General features: G+C 34.2%; 2 protein-coding genes across 5 annotated transcripts; one reads left to right on the forward strand and one right to left on the reverse strand.

Annotated features, from left to right (window-relative positions):
- The first annotated feature begins 464 nt into the window (after positions 1–464).
- Positions 465–1,793, forward strand: LOC141705935 (uncharacterized). The gene is made up of 2 exons (XM_074508794.1): positions 465–620; positions 831–1,793. Exons 1-2 carry the CDS (start codon positions 567–569, stop codon positions 1,578–1,580), a joined length of 804 nt encoding a protein of 267 aa, XP_074364895.1. The 5' UTR covers positions 465–566; the 3' UTR covers positions 1,581–1,793.
- A 3,138-nt stretch (positions 1,794–4,931) lies between these two features.
- On the reverse strand, positions 4,932–15,650 carry LOC141707410 (DNA ligase 1). 4 transcript variants are annotated; one of them, XR_012569043.1, is made up of 19 exons: positions 14,823–15,650; positions 14,606–14,722; positions 14,148–14,249; positions 13,948–14,064; positions 13,342–13,572; positions 12,818–12,912; positions 11,452–11,539; positions 10,219–10,350; positions 9,637–9,749; positions 8,665–8,766; positions 8,513–8,574; positions 8,166–8,237; positions 7,797–7,870; positions 7,665–7,721; positions 6,439–6,516; positions 6,110–6,187; positions 5,919–6,006; positions 5,227–5,275; positions 4,932–5,067 (listed from the first exon to the last, which is right to left on the reverse strand). XR_012569043.1 is itself a non-coding variant. In XM_074510556.1 (18 exons), the coding sequence occupies exons 1-17, from the start codon at positions 15,627–15,629 to the stop codon at positions 5,938–5,940; spliced, it is 2,394 nt and encodes a 797-aa protein (XP_074366657.1). In that variant the 5' UTR covers positions 15,630–15,650; the 3' UTR covers positions 4,932–5,174; positions 5,919–5,937. The 4 variants fall into 4 exon arrangements, 3 of the variants coding, with proteins under 3 accessions (XP_074366657.1, XP_074366658.1, XP_074366656.1); XM_074510556.1 differs by lacking the exon at positions 5,227–5,275 and having other exon boundaries at positions 4,932–5,174; XM_074510557.1 differs by having other exon boundaries at positions 4,932–5,275.
- Positions 15,651–16,169: the final 519 nt, after the last annotated feature.

A 16,169-nucleotide genomic window follows, 5' to 3' on the forward strand; every position in this document is an offset into this window, starting at 1 on the left:
TTTAGCGAATATATAACACTATTTATTTACTTTTTAATAATAGGATAAATTATGATTGTAATTTAGTAAGATAAGTAGACTATATCTAGTAATTTCAAATTTTAATAATTTAACGGATATATAAGACAATTTATTTATTATTTTAACAATCAAAATTAGGGATAACCATTAAATCATAAGTATACTTCATTCTAATTATCACAGTACAGTACAGATTGTCCCTAAACAAGAATTTCGAGCCACCGAATACACTGTGTATAAAGATTGATGACTTATACTCCCACATGTGATAGAATATAGGTTATAGGGTTTGGCTCTTTCTACTTTTGTCCAACCAACGACTCAAAAACAAGAAAATCAAACCAAGAAAAAAAAAAGAATTAGTAATAGTGGTATTAGTAGTGAAAAAAAAAATCTAATGCTGCACTAAAACTAAACAGCTGGGGTACTACTTACTAGTAGTATACAAGATACTGCTTATATATTGCCACACCAAAGCTAGTCAACTTATTCTACTACTACAAATTTGTACTACCTTCTCTTCCCTCAACCTCCACTGCTAGAACATGGACAATCAACAGAGCCCATTTCTTACCTGGCCTTACTTCTTCCAAGGAAAGGTTAGTTGTTTCTTCTCTTTTCTAATTACATTAAGTGAAATCCTATGTTTACAAGTAATTTTCTGATTAATTACAAGATTTAGTTAGTTGCATGTCCCATAAAGTATGCGTACATCTTACTCTGCAACCAGGATATATTAGATATGGAATGTGTTTATGTTAATTTCTGTTGATCATGGGATTGATTTATAATTTGTTAAAATTGTGCAGACAATGGAGGAGCTATCACAATCACTTTTAGTGACAACTTTAGAGCTAGAAACCACAAAATTAAGAGCTCAAGAGGAGATGAAAATGAGAGATGATCAGCTAATTGAACTCAGGGATATGCTAGAGAAAACCATCAGAGACAGAGATGAAGCTCAAGAGATATGCCAAAAACTCCTGTTTGACAAACTCCTCCTACAACAACAGCAGCAGCAACAACAACAAATGCAGCTTCAACAATTCCATTCTCAGAATCAAACAGCTCCACATTCGGGGATCTCAAGCATCGAAGATGATCCAAGAAACGCTAACTTCTCTTCATCTGATTGTGAAGAAAGCATTGTTTCTTCACCAATTCTTGAAAGAATTCAAGAAAAAGATCAAGACTTTTACTTCCCAAAGGACAAGCCATTGCCTGAAAAAGGGAAGTTTCTGCAAGCTGTAATGAAAGCTGGACCATTACTTCACACCCTTCTTCTTGCTGGACCTTTACCAAACTGGCGCCACCCTCCACCGCCACTTGACAATTATCAGATCCCACCACCACCTGTCACAATCCCACCTCCACTACCACTACCACCACCACAGCAACAACCTCAATTCCCCCACCAAGATCCATTCATGGAAATTACTACTTTTAGCAACATTAACAACTTTAAAGTACTTAACAAAAAGAGGGGGTTTAGTGAAGTCAGTACTGATTCCTGCCTAGATTCCAAGTGTCAGAGGGAAAAATTGTCTTTGATTAGGTGACATTATGGCAGAGCTTCTTATTTTAGATAAAGAAATCTACTTTTTAGTGTGATGAGGGGAATGAGATTTAGTACCATTTGTAAAAAGGACTGAAGTTAACTAGGTGGAGTACTGAAGGAGGAGGAAAAAAGAGGAAGCTTGATCTTTGTCTATGGCTTCCCTTTTTCTTACAGCTAGTGGTTGATTAGTTGTAACATTTTTCTGTTTGTCACATATCACATCTCTTTCTTTTCATTTGCTAAGGCCGTGATATCAAAAAGTTGTTTGCTTTTGTTAATACCATAACTATGAAAGTAACATGTAAGCTTGTGATGATATATAGTAGTTGCATGTGTGTATGCAGGACTTATGTGGTTCATGAGTCAATTCCCAATTATATGCAAGAAATTTGTTTGGTTTCATCTAGTACAATTTTAGTGTATGTGTACAATCATTTTCTACAATACTATATATGTGCATGTATCTATAACAAAAACAAACATCAACATGTACATTACCACTAGGAAACAGGGTAAAATGTACCAGGATCTTTAATGTATACAAGTATAGGTATGCAGAGGAGAGTGGAGGTGAGAAACATGATGAAAGTCTAAGGCATCCTTGTTGGTTGCATGACCCACAAATCAGAATCAAGATTTGATATTAGTGACCTAATGGTGATTAATGGTTATTTTAATGTGATTTGATGTCTCTGAAATCATTTCTATATTTCTTTTTTAGCTTTTTCTTTCTCTTTGAGCCCCTCACTTGCAACCAGTAGCTTTCTTTCCTAATATATTACATTATATTAGGATCACATTTACTTTTACATGAACATTCTTTTCTCACAAAAGCCAAGCAAATATGTAAAAAAGTGTCCTTGTTGGTTGAATAAAGAAACAAAGAAGGTGAAATGCAGCTATATGTCCACACCAAAACATATTTTAAGCTACCAAAAATACCACTATGGTTTACTGTTTAATGCTAGACTGACATGACTAATTACCCAACATATCGTACTAATGATCTCTTTATTAAACTAACACAATAGTGAAATTCCTATTATCACCAGTTTCGTTTGCAATTTTGTCAATACTTTGACAGTGTTGTCCGTCTGAAGTTTATTACACTTCGAGAACGAGAATAATCAATATAAATGGCATGTACAGATTTATTAATTAAATTGGAGATATTATAAGCTCTAGTTTCCATGTTGCGGAAGTTTTCCACAGATACAATAATCTCCCTAGACTATTTTGGAAAAAATAATAAACTCGATATAATAATTATTTTTTATGATACCAAAATTATTAATATATAGAAGTTTAACTGTATCTATTTTATTTTTGAAGACTTCGAAGTCTCTGGGCTTAAAAGTTCTCGAGTAACTATTGTGACATATTCGAACATTTACTTATATTTGATAAAAAAAAATATCTGAGGTTAAGAAAATAAAAGCCGTTTAAAAAACCATTTCATGTCAGTTTTGGGTTAATCAAGATCAAGTCAAATTAAAGTAAAATTATAAGTAGTTAGTAGTACCAGATATATCAGTAGTACCACCATGGCACCACCCAAGTTCTTCCGTTTGTCTAGATTTATCTCTCTGCCAATATTCCCCCTAGACCTTTAAACAGGAAAAATTTAACTAGTAACCCGTGTACAATGTGTACTTGCTATAATGCTCCATTTGATCAGGAGGATATAATCTAATGAAGAAACACGGGGATAAATACATTTATAATACAAGAGGAAGAAAAAGATAGAAGCTTAATATATTATATGCAAATTCCTTACCATTAGAAATGTCCATGGGATGAGAAGGTAGTAATGTGACTGGTGAACATTTATCCTAGTGAAATCAAAATACAGCTAAACTAATGTTATGAAATACTCCCTCCGTCCATTACTGGTCGGTACATTTAACCTCTGTATTGTCAAATTGACCAAAATTTTACTGAATTTTTTTAATATTTTATAATCGAGTAAAATAACATACATATATATATGGGCTACTATAATAAAAATCAATATTAAAATAAAAATTAGAAACCAAATATATTTTTTTTAATTATTTCGAAATATAACACATATGGTATGTAAATCAATGGTTGAGAGATGAAGAAAAAATACAATAAAGTCAGATTTAAAAAAAAATTATCTTTTGACGGGAAAAATCATATTAAAAAACGAAAAGGAAAAGATGAAATTGTGCGTGGAAGGATGCAGATTAGTTGGACGTTGTGTTTTTAGGGGGGCTATCAGATAGTTTCTATTTTAATTTTAGTTTATATTTAAGCATTCCTCTATATATATATATCATTCATTGAAAGTATATTTAATCTACTTAATATATAATTTTGAGTTTTTTTTATAATATAAGAATAATGTTTTCGGTCAAAAAATTAACCACTTTGACCACTAAAAAAGAAAAATGTGGCAATTAAAAAGGGACGGAGAAATTACTAGAGACTTCCTATGTCATATCCAACCAAACCAATCTCAAGTACATACGTAATATAAACCGCTCTAAAAATAGAACAAAAAACTGCTCTATGCTAAAAAAAAACAAAAACAATGTAGACCACGATGTTTCTTTCTTTTCTGGAAAAATTACAACTTCGTCAACAAATAATAATCTTTAGTTAGCTATTAATACGTCCATTGTTATTTATAGAGACCCCCCTGAAAATGCTGACCAAACTGGCAAAAAGTTACTTTAAGTTTTAAATTAATATTGAAATTATAGATAATTTTGAGGTATATAGTATTAATATTCAAACATACAAATTAGGGATTCTTTTCCCATGTTTCAACCACAGAGACTTTGAGATGCCTTTGTTTACAAAGCTTATGATGAATATAAGGGTTAAAAAAATGGCACTATACGACTCATGTCAACACCGTGGTCCACAAGCAAATACCAACAAATATTTAGGTAATAATTTTCAATGCCTGGATCACATTGCCTTGACTCGGTCTCACATCTACTTCAAATACTTTCACTAGAACCAACCCAAGAAGTTTCTATGCCTGCATCACGTTGGCTCGACTGGAAATCACATATAATTCTAATATTGCTGGGAGAAAAATCATACAAAGACAGCCCATATTTCACTCTTTCTACAATAGACAAAGACTTCATGGACCTTTTTAAGGCTTTACGGACACTTTGCAAGTAATATGCAAGTAATATGCTGTATGCATGTGTTCTTTTGCTTAGGCTTCGATATAATGTTGATTGTTAATCCTCCAAAATAGAAACAGACTAACAGATCACAGGAAGTCAAGATTTTACAAGGACACTATACAAGTATGCAATATCTAACGCGCTAATATGCTATAGAGCCATCTATCAAGAGTAAGCATCCAGATCAAAATTCAGTAGTGCTAAAACTCTAAAATATGAGTATGAGCTGGATCATTAGCATACAAATTGGAACAATTTCTAAAGTACAGCTTACTGTAGAATTGTCTCTATCTTGGTACAAGTCTTTCAGTGGCTTACCTGACTCAAAGGGCAATAACAGATATCAACATCAAGCTAATTCTTGGGGTAGAGTCTTCACTATGGACAATATTAAAGAAATACTGCTGGACATTTGAACTGTGATTCTGGAACAAATGCACAACACAAAGGGATGAAAATATGTTAGATTTTGCTAACCTTTGTGTAATTTTGACAAGTAATTTGGTAAGTACAGTGCTGTGCATGCCTGCACAAGATAGAAATTACGCAAGAAACGTTTAGGCAAGGTACCACGTTGTACACTAGCACTTCAAGCACAGTTGGCTATTCTTCAGACATCCATCACAAAAAACATATCCGTGGTTACAGTCTTTTTGAACAAGGAAAACACTTATTTTTCTTCGTACATTTAAACATTTTACTAAGTTGTTGCAGTTTGATCTCAAAGACAAACATCAACTATCTTGAAAATGGCACCAACAAAGAGTAACTGATGCAAGAAGTGTTGGAACTGTTAACGGTCACCTTAATTATGCAATGCAAACATGAAATAGATTTATAATGTATGTAATTAATTCTCTCGTACATCGATGATTTTTATAAATCATTCCTGTCATGTACTTGCGAAACAGTTGGCTAAAGTACTGTCTACAATATGTCTATTTTAGTCTTTTGCACTGTAACTTATCTGTGTTTTTTCTCATGGTAAAGAAATTACCAAAGAACTACATTACAAAAGCTTTAAAAATGCAATTTTATTAAACTTTGCTCACAATTACAAAAAAAAATATAGAATAACAGCAATTGTGTGTCGATTTGTTGGAAAAACATTAGCAAAACTAACAAGTTGATAAATGGTATGAACACAACAATTCTTTTGGAGATGATACCATGAGAGCTTTTGCTTCTTCACTCGTCTTTATCATCATCTTCGTTGTGCTTTTGGGTGTGCTTCTGAGCATTATACATATCAGCTACCTATATGCGAGAGAATAAGTTGGAACCAGCAACATTGTTATATAGTAGCATAGTCAATCCAATGGTCCAAAAAGTTTAGTAAGTGTGAACAATAAAATCTAACCAATTCTGATGATGAAGCTTGCTCTGGTGTCTTATCTTCTCGGATACGAACAAGCCGAGGAAATCGGAGAGAGATACCCTTTTTAGAAGATTATAAGAGAGGAAATAATATAAGCATATATATTAAAATACAAGAAAATGGTTAGCAATTGACATGCACAACAATCAGCAATCAGTGATACTAAAGCAGGTTTCCCATTTACAAATGAATAGAAAGGATTCTATAACATGAAAAAAACAATTTATACAACCGTGAGAGCTAAGAAATATATTCCTGCAAGTTCTGGAAATTAAAACATCTTCCAAAATAAAAATGAAGAAACAAGTAACCTTGTCAGAATCCACAATACCAATGGCAGCACAATAGACAGGACTGATAGTCAAATCTGCGGCTTTGACCTCCCAAACCTAAAAGAAATATTTAAAAATTTGTAAGTAGTTGAGGTAGAAGTATTTAATTCCTATATTTTAAGCTGGGCTAGCTATTCATAAATGAAGAGGATTGCAATCCAGAACATGTGAAGTTTGTGTGGCTATCAAATGGAGGATGATAAAAGAGAATTGGTGCGGAAAATAATATGGTAGATTGTAGTACAGTAGCCATGCAAACCTAAAATTGCATAATATGCGGAAATCTGGAAATCTAAAGAGCAGAAACATGTCATGGTCATGTTTAATATCAGCCCCGATGAGGAAGTCAATAGGTTATATGAATCAGCATAGATCCGCCGAGTAGCACCTAAAGAGAGAATTGGTGTATAATTCTTTAATGATTTAAACAACTGCAACACCAAAATACATGATAGTAGTCTCGACAATTGCCTGCTAGCAAACTTTTATCAACACGGTTAAAGACAACTATAATATCCAAACTATAAAAGTTGACATCTTAGATGACATTGTAATTGCTAAAGATTGATTTTCCCGGTGTCTGTGCATGGTGTGCAACAAAACAGTGTTAGGATGTAGTTCGAACCACCAGAAATAAATAAAAAAATAGGCAAGATATCTACTTAAAGCAAATCTGAGATAAACTTCTCAAAATTAGATAGCCTTGATGACAGCCAAGAAAGAATTTCTTCCATCTCTATCCGTGTTGTCCCATGCCTTACATGACCCTACAACTGTAGGTACATGATACAATACACCTGAAAGTTTACTCTTACAGCTAAGTAAAGAAAAATAAAAAAAAAAGGCCATGTGACATGCTCCTTTGATCACTAAGCCCAATAAATTATGACTACATTCCCCAAAAATTGATACTCTCTCAAAATTTATTTATTAATTAGCAATCTTAGAACCGGAATGTGTTTTATCGTGCTGCCTTTGTAAAACTGCCATTTCTTCTTATGTGCTGTGTGAGGAAGACTTCAAGGTGGTTGCACTAGTTTAGGAATTTTCACAGTATTTCGCTGATAACTTGACTCCTTGACAAGTATTTAAAAGAATAATTAAAATTCATACGTCAATAATACACCCACACCAACATATATATACATATGGAACGAGGACAAATCAAAGATATCACCAGATTAAAAAAATACTAAAATAATCACCTCCGTTGGTTCGAACCATACATCTGGAGAAATCTTATCCGCGTAACTGTAGTAGGACTGTCAAAAAAACTATTAGCTTTGAAGAATCTTAAAAGGTGGGGGGACGGTCAATGAAATATAACTAAGCCCGACCTTTGCCTTTGGGATCACTTTTGAACGAAGACTGGTAGATCTCTGCTCAAGCACTTCTTCAGTAAATCCAGTGCCTAATAATGATCACAAAACATACAAGTCATGTCAAAACTCTGAATTATCATATAAATGAAAGCAATTTAATTGGACAATAGACTCTTTATTTTCAGAGATTACTTCAAACTCATTATTCGATAATTGCACACTGACGCAAAAATATCAATTAAGCTTAGTAGTCAAATATCCTCAAGTATTGAGCTATCAGTCCAGATTTAACACTTATCATATACATGCAAGTTGTTTACTCACTTTACGTAGGGATGGTCAGACACTTAAATAAACCAGAAAAATGCTAATGATATTGCTTACCGATTTTACAAATGGTTTGGAATACTTCATTGTTGCTATCATAACATGCAAGAAGAAACGCTCCATATACTCCTACAAGGAAACAAAGATTCAAAGATTGGGGTCAATTTAAGAGAAACCGAGTAACATATGTTGATCCATTAAAGAAAAAAACCCTCCAAACAACTACAAAGTGACACCAATAATACACAAGTGGTGTAAACCTTACATTGATGACTGAACATGGAAATTCAAAGCATAGTGCCGTAATTTGTAAATTTGGTAGGCATGCAATGCATATTTAAGATACATTCCATTTTATTATTCGAGTATCTAGCTGATTAAGAAAACCCTTTTTGTAGGATTACCAGTTCGTTTTCCTCGGCCATGGAAAGCAGCAATAGGTACTAGATCAAGTGAATCGCCAATACTACATGCACAATCAGTAGCAAAAGCTATTAATACCATAAAGTCCTACAAAAAGTATAAGATGAAAAGGAGATAGTGTATAGTCATCAACCTTTCCATGTAATCTTTCTTCAGTTTTAGCCAGTTATTTGACCTCTTTGAAGGTTCATATGTAGCATCTCTACTTAATGTTTTGATAATCAATCCCTCACAGCTGCAATGATAAGTGAAGGCAAGAAGCAGGAAAATTGTCAACGTATCTAGCAGGAATAAAATAAAATAAAAAACTGCTTGTATTATTTTAAAAGCAGATTTATGCCTACATCTAAAGCAAGTATCCACAGAGAGCAAAAGAGAAAAGGGATACTAAAACAAAATGGTATAAAACAATAGCCAATTGCGAATTATATAGCAAATTTCAGTATTTCAATGTTGATGGCCTTATAACAGAGATCGATAATAGAAAACTCAATCCTTTCATCTTACAGCCTGCCCAACTATCTGCACTCTCTATTGTGATTGGCAGACATTTAGGCGAGTCTACCATTCTATGGCCTATGCTGCACGGAATTGACATACAACCATGCCGAATGGTAGATAATGGCAAGTAACATTTGAAGTGTGTGTGTGTGCGCCCGCGCCCGCGCGCCTGAGCGTATGTAGACTTAGCAAAATGTACAAGTGGGGGAAGTACAAAAAATCAAAATCTCCAATTATAGTTTTGGACCCTAAACAAGAATTCATATTGGAGGGGGGGGGGGATATTCACCGAAGGAAAAGATAAAAAAACATTAGAGCATGTATGTAACCAATCCATACACGTACCGGTTAAAAAACTCACTTACAGATGAAGTTGAAACTATACTTTGGACTTGCAGAAAGATTTTACTATATATACTTCCAGTATAATAACTATTACTTTGCTTCATTCTTGCTAGTGTCCTATCCTTTCAAATTTTGTCATGCTATATTATGCTTCTTTTCAGCATGCTCCTACATGTTCAATAAAATTGTAATCCTTGTTTCTACACTACTTCACACTTGTAGATGAACTTTTGCAATTAGCCAGTTTCCCAATAAATACCTTGCATCAACAGAATCCTCAAGAAACTTTTGTATTTCCTCAAGATCGGTGGATGTTTTTGCTGTAGCAAACTGAAAATAGCCAGGTTCTTCCTCAAATGACTCGTAGAGATGCTGCAAAATCCGGGGCCTAAATTGTTAATACAACACACACAGTCACACACATCAATATATAATTATATATATATATGTATAACATCTGAGAAAAATAATGTTATTGTAAAGTTGTTGACTAACAGAGAAAATCAAAGAGCATTAAGTTTCAGGCACTATCCAAACAATAGATAATAGAAGTCATCGGAAAACCTAGATCACAGTCAATCAAAAAGGCACTTCTTGCATAACAATCTTAAGCTCCCCAATGTATCAAGGATTCTCATAAAAATTGTCTAAAACAACTGTATAACAAATATCTAACTATGACAACTGTACACTCGACTTCCTTTGCAATTCTAAATCGGCCTCATTGTCAAAAGACCAAGAGACAAAAATGATGGTAATATTTCTTATAATTTCTTCTAGACAACAAAACCGAAACAATTTAGTGAGAGACAGGTAAGGTGTAAAATTTGTGCCAACTTACTTCCTTGCGAACATTAAGTTGCTCCTGCAGAAGTGTCTGACCATTCAGATATAGAATATCGAATGCAAAAATGCAAACTTCAACTTTGATGTCACTTATCACAACATTTTTACGAGCACGTGTGCTTAAAATCTGCCAAAAAAATAGTATCAACAATGGCAGACAAACATAAACTATTTGACTATGTCAAGAGACTTAAAATGAGAGAAGAATTAATTAGTGCTCGCACTAGATTCCAAGTTCAGTGTCCAACCAAAATGTTCTTTTAATATGTTAACTAGTTCGAGTAGACAAAGATACTGACAATCTGTTAACCCGTAAGCACAGCCTGAAAGTGGTCTTTTACGGATTAATTTTTCCCCGATATGGTGATAGTTTAATTTAAAAAATGTTTTATTTTAATGTAGGAGCACTTTTTAGGAACGATACTTCTTGTTAAATGAAGAATTACTTGTACACATATGAGCCTGCACGAACAGTAGAATAAAGCTAGAAACCCAAAGGAATCCTAGAGTACCAACCAAGTTCAAAAACGGTGTATGGGATAAGGTTTTTTAATTTCACACTTCAATATTGTAAGTTGTCATGCTGTCCAGCATATGAAAGGATACTGATCAGCAGAGCAAAATGAATAGGGGCACCAAAATCTGGATAATAATAACTGAGAAGGATGTGTGCTTAAACATTTTAATATGTTAACTAGTTCGAGTAGACAAAGATACTGACAATCTGTTAACCCGTAAGCACAGCCTGAAAGTGGTCTTTTACGGATTAATTTTTCCCCGATATGGTGATAGTTTAATTTAAAAAATGTTTTATTTTAATGTAGGAGCACTTTTTAGGAACGATACTTCTTGTTAAATGAGAATTACTTGTACACATATGAGCCTGCACGAACAGTAGAATAAAGCTAGAAACCCAAAGGAATCCTAGAGTACCAACCAAGTTCAAAAACGGTGTATGGGATAAGGTTTTTTAATTTCACACTTCAATATTGTAAGTTGTCATGCTGTCCAGCATATGAAAGGATACTGATCAGCAGAGCAAAATGAATAGGGGCGCCAAAATCTGGATAATAATAACTGAGAAGGATGTGTGCCTCATTTGTGCTCAACATATGGCCTCGGATATTACACCATCACTTGGCAAAAGACCGTGCATTTGATTTATATTAGTCGGAAAATTAAAGATTAGCTGAGCTGATCAACAATAATTCGATTGTACATAACATACCTGGAAAGGTAAGATTTTCTTTTTCTCACGGTCATAAGCGACAAGTTCGCAATCCAAAACAAATGAAGTAACAGATGACTTCTTTAGTCTGCAATTCAAAAGGAAAACTAGTGTTAAAAGTATGACAACAGTATTTATTATGACAACAATTATCTATCTTATAGCCACAGAACTAAAGAACACTAGTACCAAAAATGAAAATTCTGTACATTGGACATATTCCTTCAGAAGATTACCATAGTCTTGTAAAAAAAATTATTATATCTTTTCTTCCTGTATATACAAAGAATATCTCGCAAGAAATTATACAATGTGAATACTCAAAGGGCAGATTCATCTCAAAAAAGTAAGAAACTGAAAGCAGGGGGCATCATGCAACTATTTATTTGTTAATATCATTATCTTATATGTATAGGCCTCAAAAGTGCACGTTTGATTAAAATGATGGCAACGTATGTTGGGGCAAACATTTTGCAAAAAACAATAAAGTGCCTACTCAGGGATCAAAATAGATTCTTCAAACAAGTAGGTCCTCAACACAGAGCAGCCTACATAACTTTCTCAAGTATACATAGATAGGCCCAGTATTGCATGCTATAACAAATGCTGGAAAGGCAATTATATCCCATATGCAGCGCTTAATGCTATCAATCTATCATATAATGACTGTCTGCGATATGTAAATCACAACCAACCCATAACTTTAATTAAATTTAACATGCCAGAAAATTGCATTACTGTCAACCATCCAGGTCGCCACCATGTTGGGATATATGCACGTAGAAAGTAGTGAACCCTATTCTTACTTTTCAACATGAATTAATATTTACAAGACTTGAGAAGCTTTAGACTTGATACGGATAGTGTAAAAAAGAGGTGGGTGGGGGAGAGTGGGGAGCATGAGTAGGGAGAGAGAAGAGAGGGTAAGACTTAGAACAAAGTATACAATATGAAAGCATCTGAGAGCTCCAAACTCTATTCACTTTTTTCTTCACCAAGTAAAACTCTAGTCACCTGTTCCCATCTCCTACCATTAAAAAGGTTCAAAGAACTTTTCTTTGAAGTTGAAATGCTTTTAGAGAATTACTAATTTAATAAGCAAGGCTAAAAACTGATGCACACTAAGAACACTTCATTTGGATGTTACCATTTACCTAAAGATTAATTTCATATTCTCAATAATTAATAAATGATGGAGCCTTGTAAATGTCAGTCACTTGCACCAGTTAAAATTAGAAGAAATGCAAGCAACATTTTTCTCTTATCTCCTTGTTAATAATGCTAGACGTGCTATATGGAAAACTAACAACATTAACTAGACTTGTGAAGCTATAAAACAAAAAATTATAGTAAAGGGTGATAAGACCTTGAAATAGCAGAAACAACATCTGGAAACTTTCCAGTATTTCTTTCAGCATTTCGACTGTATATCTCGACTGTACCATTCCCCATATAGTGTATCTGTATACAAAATTTAATATATTTAAGACAACAATATATAAAATATAAAATAAGTGCTTGGAAGGAACAGATTCACTTATAGAAATATATTGTTATTCTAGTTACATTGTATCTGCTAAATAGGATAAGTAGTGCAGGATATGTAACACAGTAGCACATATGCAACATGGGTTGGGGGTTTAAAGTCTACGCCACACTCCATTTGAAGAAAACAGTAACTTATAATAAATCTGTTGCAAATGATCCAAATTATTTCATAATGTACCCTTTATCCTTAACTTTAAGAAAGAGTGCAAATGTCAAGCTATTTATTTATTACCCAGTGACTGGGAAGTTGTGGACATGTACCCACTCCCACCACTTGTTACACAGGCTGAATAAACCTACAACCAAATCCATATAAGTTCAACATAGTTTAAAGTTAATTACCTGAGCACGTTCTCCATCATACTTGTACTCGCATGTGAATTCCATATCTTGAAACTTATCCAAAATCTCAGACACTCCTTTAGTTGGTTTTGCCAGCATTGGCCCAACAGGAACACCAGGTGAAAAATTGCATGTCTTTGGAAGATCCCATACACCACCAGTAAGAATGGCAGGGATTATTTTGTCATAGACAGGAATCACAGAGTAAACTTGTTTAACAATCTTTGCGGCCTGAACACCAAAAACAACAGATTCAATGCTACAGAACATGCAAACAAGACTTATCATAATCTTTCTTCCGGAAACTGCAAATGAATATCAAAATTAAAGTAAATAATGTCCTTTTATTTTTATTAATAGGGATAGCTAGCATATATATATCTGGGAAATTCCAAATAAACCGAAGTAGATGACCTTCAGGTCGCAATGATATTCCAGTTAATATTAATTTCCGAACTACAGAAGTCCTTAACATTTATGACCTAGATGTAGATCAGAGAAAAGTTAATACAAAAATCCCCTCTTAGAAAAAAAGAGTCTTCCTAGTTCCCATATATGGGAAGTATTTGTATCATATACACTTCATAATCCACAAAATATAAGTACCTCTTCCAGAGGAGAATCTATATTTGCAGGAGCTTTGAAACGTTTTTCACTGTAATAAGCAGCATGACCCAGAGCAGCCAACAAAGTTTGCTCTGCCAAACCAATTCGTAATTTTGTCTGTACACATAAACTAAAACCAAATTATATAAAGAAATGTGGCCAATATTAAATTCTTCGTATTTAATTAAATTAATACCTACCTGAAGCAAGCGGATCATATAGAGAGGCTCAAAATCAGTTGCAGCAACAAGAAGTGCCTTAATATGGTTTTTTTTCTTCTCTTGACTATCCTTTCCAGATTCCTAACAGTTATTAAAGAAGCATATGAAAATAAGACATTACATACATAAAGAAACTAATAATCAGTCTATGCCTATGCTTATTTAATCAAAAGCATGTTGATACAGCCCAACTATCACTGGAATTTAAAAGTAACTGCATCTCAGAGGTGTAATATTAAGAGTCTGAATTGCGGCCAAATATGATAATATAAATTTATCATTTGAACAATTTATGTTTGATTAATAATGATATTATGTTTAATCTATTTCAGTTCAGTCGCTAAACAGTTGTTTATAAGAACAATGCAATGTCAAACAAACTTCAGAGATGCACGTTAAGAACATTAAATCAAAGAGCAAAAGTGAAACCAGATCACCTTGGCAATGAGCTGAAAAGTGTTAAAGACCTTAGTGACAGTTAATGCCTCGGGTTTACGCATTAAAGACTGTGATGAACGGCTGGCTTTTGCAACCAAACCCAAGTCTCCCAAATCCTACAATAACCAACTTTTTTTAAAATCATCTACATATGCAATCATGCATTAAAAAGTATAAACCATAAAACAAGCCAAGTGTGCAATATTGTGTTATTACTTTATACTGCTTCTTAATCTGAGCTTCTTTGCATCCACAAGCTTCAGCCAGAGCTTTAATAATACTCGCATCCCCAATTCCAAGCTCCAACCCCTCATGAGCAGGAGCAATCCTATTTGCCAAAAGATAAACAACCGGAACTAAATCATCCGGCGACGTCTGTATCACAGTCCTCAACATATTACACACAATCTCCGTGATCACAATCCTACCCGACTCCTTACTAATAGCATCAAACACTCTAGCCACAAACGAAAAAGGCACTTTCTCACCCTCCCCCCAAAATGCAGCTTTCTTCGGATCAAAACTCGCCGCCTTCTTCTTCAACTCTACAACACTCTCATCCAAACTAACGGCCCCCGCCTTCTTAACCACCAATTTGTCATCCAAACTCAAATTAATCTTCCCTTTCTCACAACCATTTACCAAAACCTCAGTCCCCTCACTCTCAACACATTCCCCCACATTTTCTGGTTTAGGCTTTTTATCAAACACCTGGTGTGCACTATCCAAACTTGAATTCTCGACCACTTTCGGAGAAACTAATTCCTGGGTTTTGCGTTTCTTGGTCGGAGAAGCCTCGGATTGCGGTTTTTTCTTCGCAGCGGCCCGAGCTTTTGACATTAAAGCATCGAAAGCAGAGGGGCGTGAAGAAGACATGATGGAATTGAAATTAGGGTTTGTTAGAAAAAGGGGTTTGAGAACAATTGAATAATTGGGTTTGAGAATTAGAGAGAGACGATGAGAGAGAGTGGAGAGATTGGGTGCGCGAGGGAGGAGAAAGAGTCGTGAGTGGAGTGTAAACATCACCTGAAACTAGAAATGATGCCCTTATTTTATTTTATAAATGTAGAGAGAGAAAATAGGAGGGAGAATAGTGCTTCAATTTTTTAGTTTCGCGCCGTAATTTTTTTTCGTGAAAGCTTCTCCTGGGCTCTGTTCGGGATTGCTTGGATTGCTGTTAAAAATTGATGTGCTGTTAGAAAAAGTGCTGCTGAAAAAAGTGTTGTTGTAAAAATCAGATAACTGTTTGGTAATTTTTTTGATACGTATATGTGTTGATGCAAAAAATTAAAAATAATGATATTTTTGGTAAGGTTTGATGGTGAAATTAGCATCTACTTCTCGCAACAGCTCAAAAGCAGCTTTTTCTAAAAGAATGGGGGGGACTTGCTTTCTCTAACAACAGCTTTTAGGCCAAAAGCATTTTTCCGAAAAGCAGCTTTTAAATTTTACCAAACAGTTTTTTAACTGCTTTTCAGCAAAAAACTGTTGTTACTGTCTGCAACAGCAATACCAAACATACCCCTAGTCTTGTGTTGTTTATGAAATGGACTCGCATTTATA

This window comes from Apium graveolens, chromosome 2 (assembly GCF_009905375.1).
Source record: "Apium graveolens cultivar Ventura chromosome 2, ASM990537v1, whole genome shotgun sequence".
NCBI lineage: Eukaryota > Viridiplantae > Streptophyta > Magnoliopsida > Apiales > Apiaceae > Apium > Apium graveolens.

Bases quoted from the DNA above. Each gene is read 5' to 3' on its own strand.
- LOC141705935 (XM_074508794.1), top strand. From the start codon at position 567: ATGGACAATCAACAGAGCCCATTTCTTACCTGGCCTTACTTCTTCCAA. The intron at 621-830 runs GTTAGTTGTTTC...AAAATTGTGCAG, and splicing joins CTTACTTCTTCCAAGGAAAG to ACAATGGAGGAGCTATCACA.
- LOC141707410 (XM_074510556.1), bottom strand. From the start codon at position 15,629: ATGTTTACACTCCACTCACGACTCTTTCTCCTCCCTCGCGCACCCAAT. The intron at 14,065-14,147 runs GTAGGTATTAAT...TTATGTGTACAG, and splicing joins ATATGATCCGCTTGCTTCAG to ACAAAATTACGAATTGGTTT. The intron at 11,540-12,817 runs GTCTTATCACCC...TTTGAATTGCAG, and splicing joins GTTGTTTCTGCTATTTCAAG to ACTAAAGAAGTCATCTGTTA.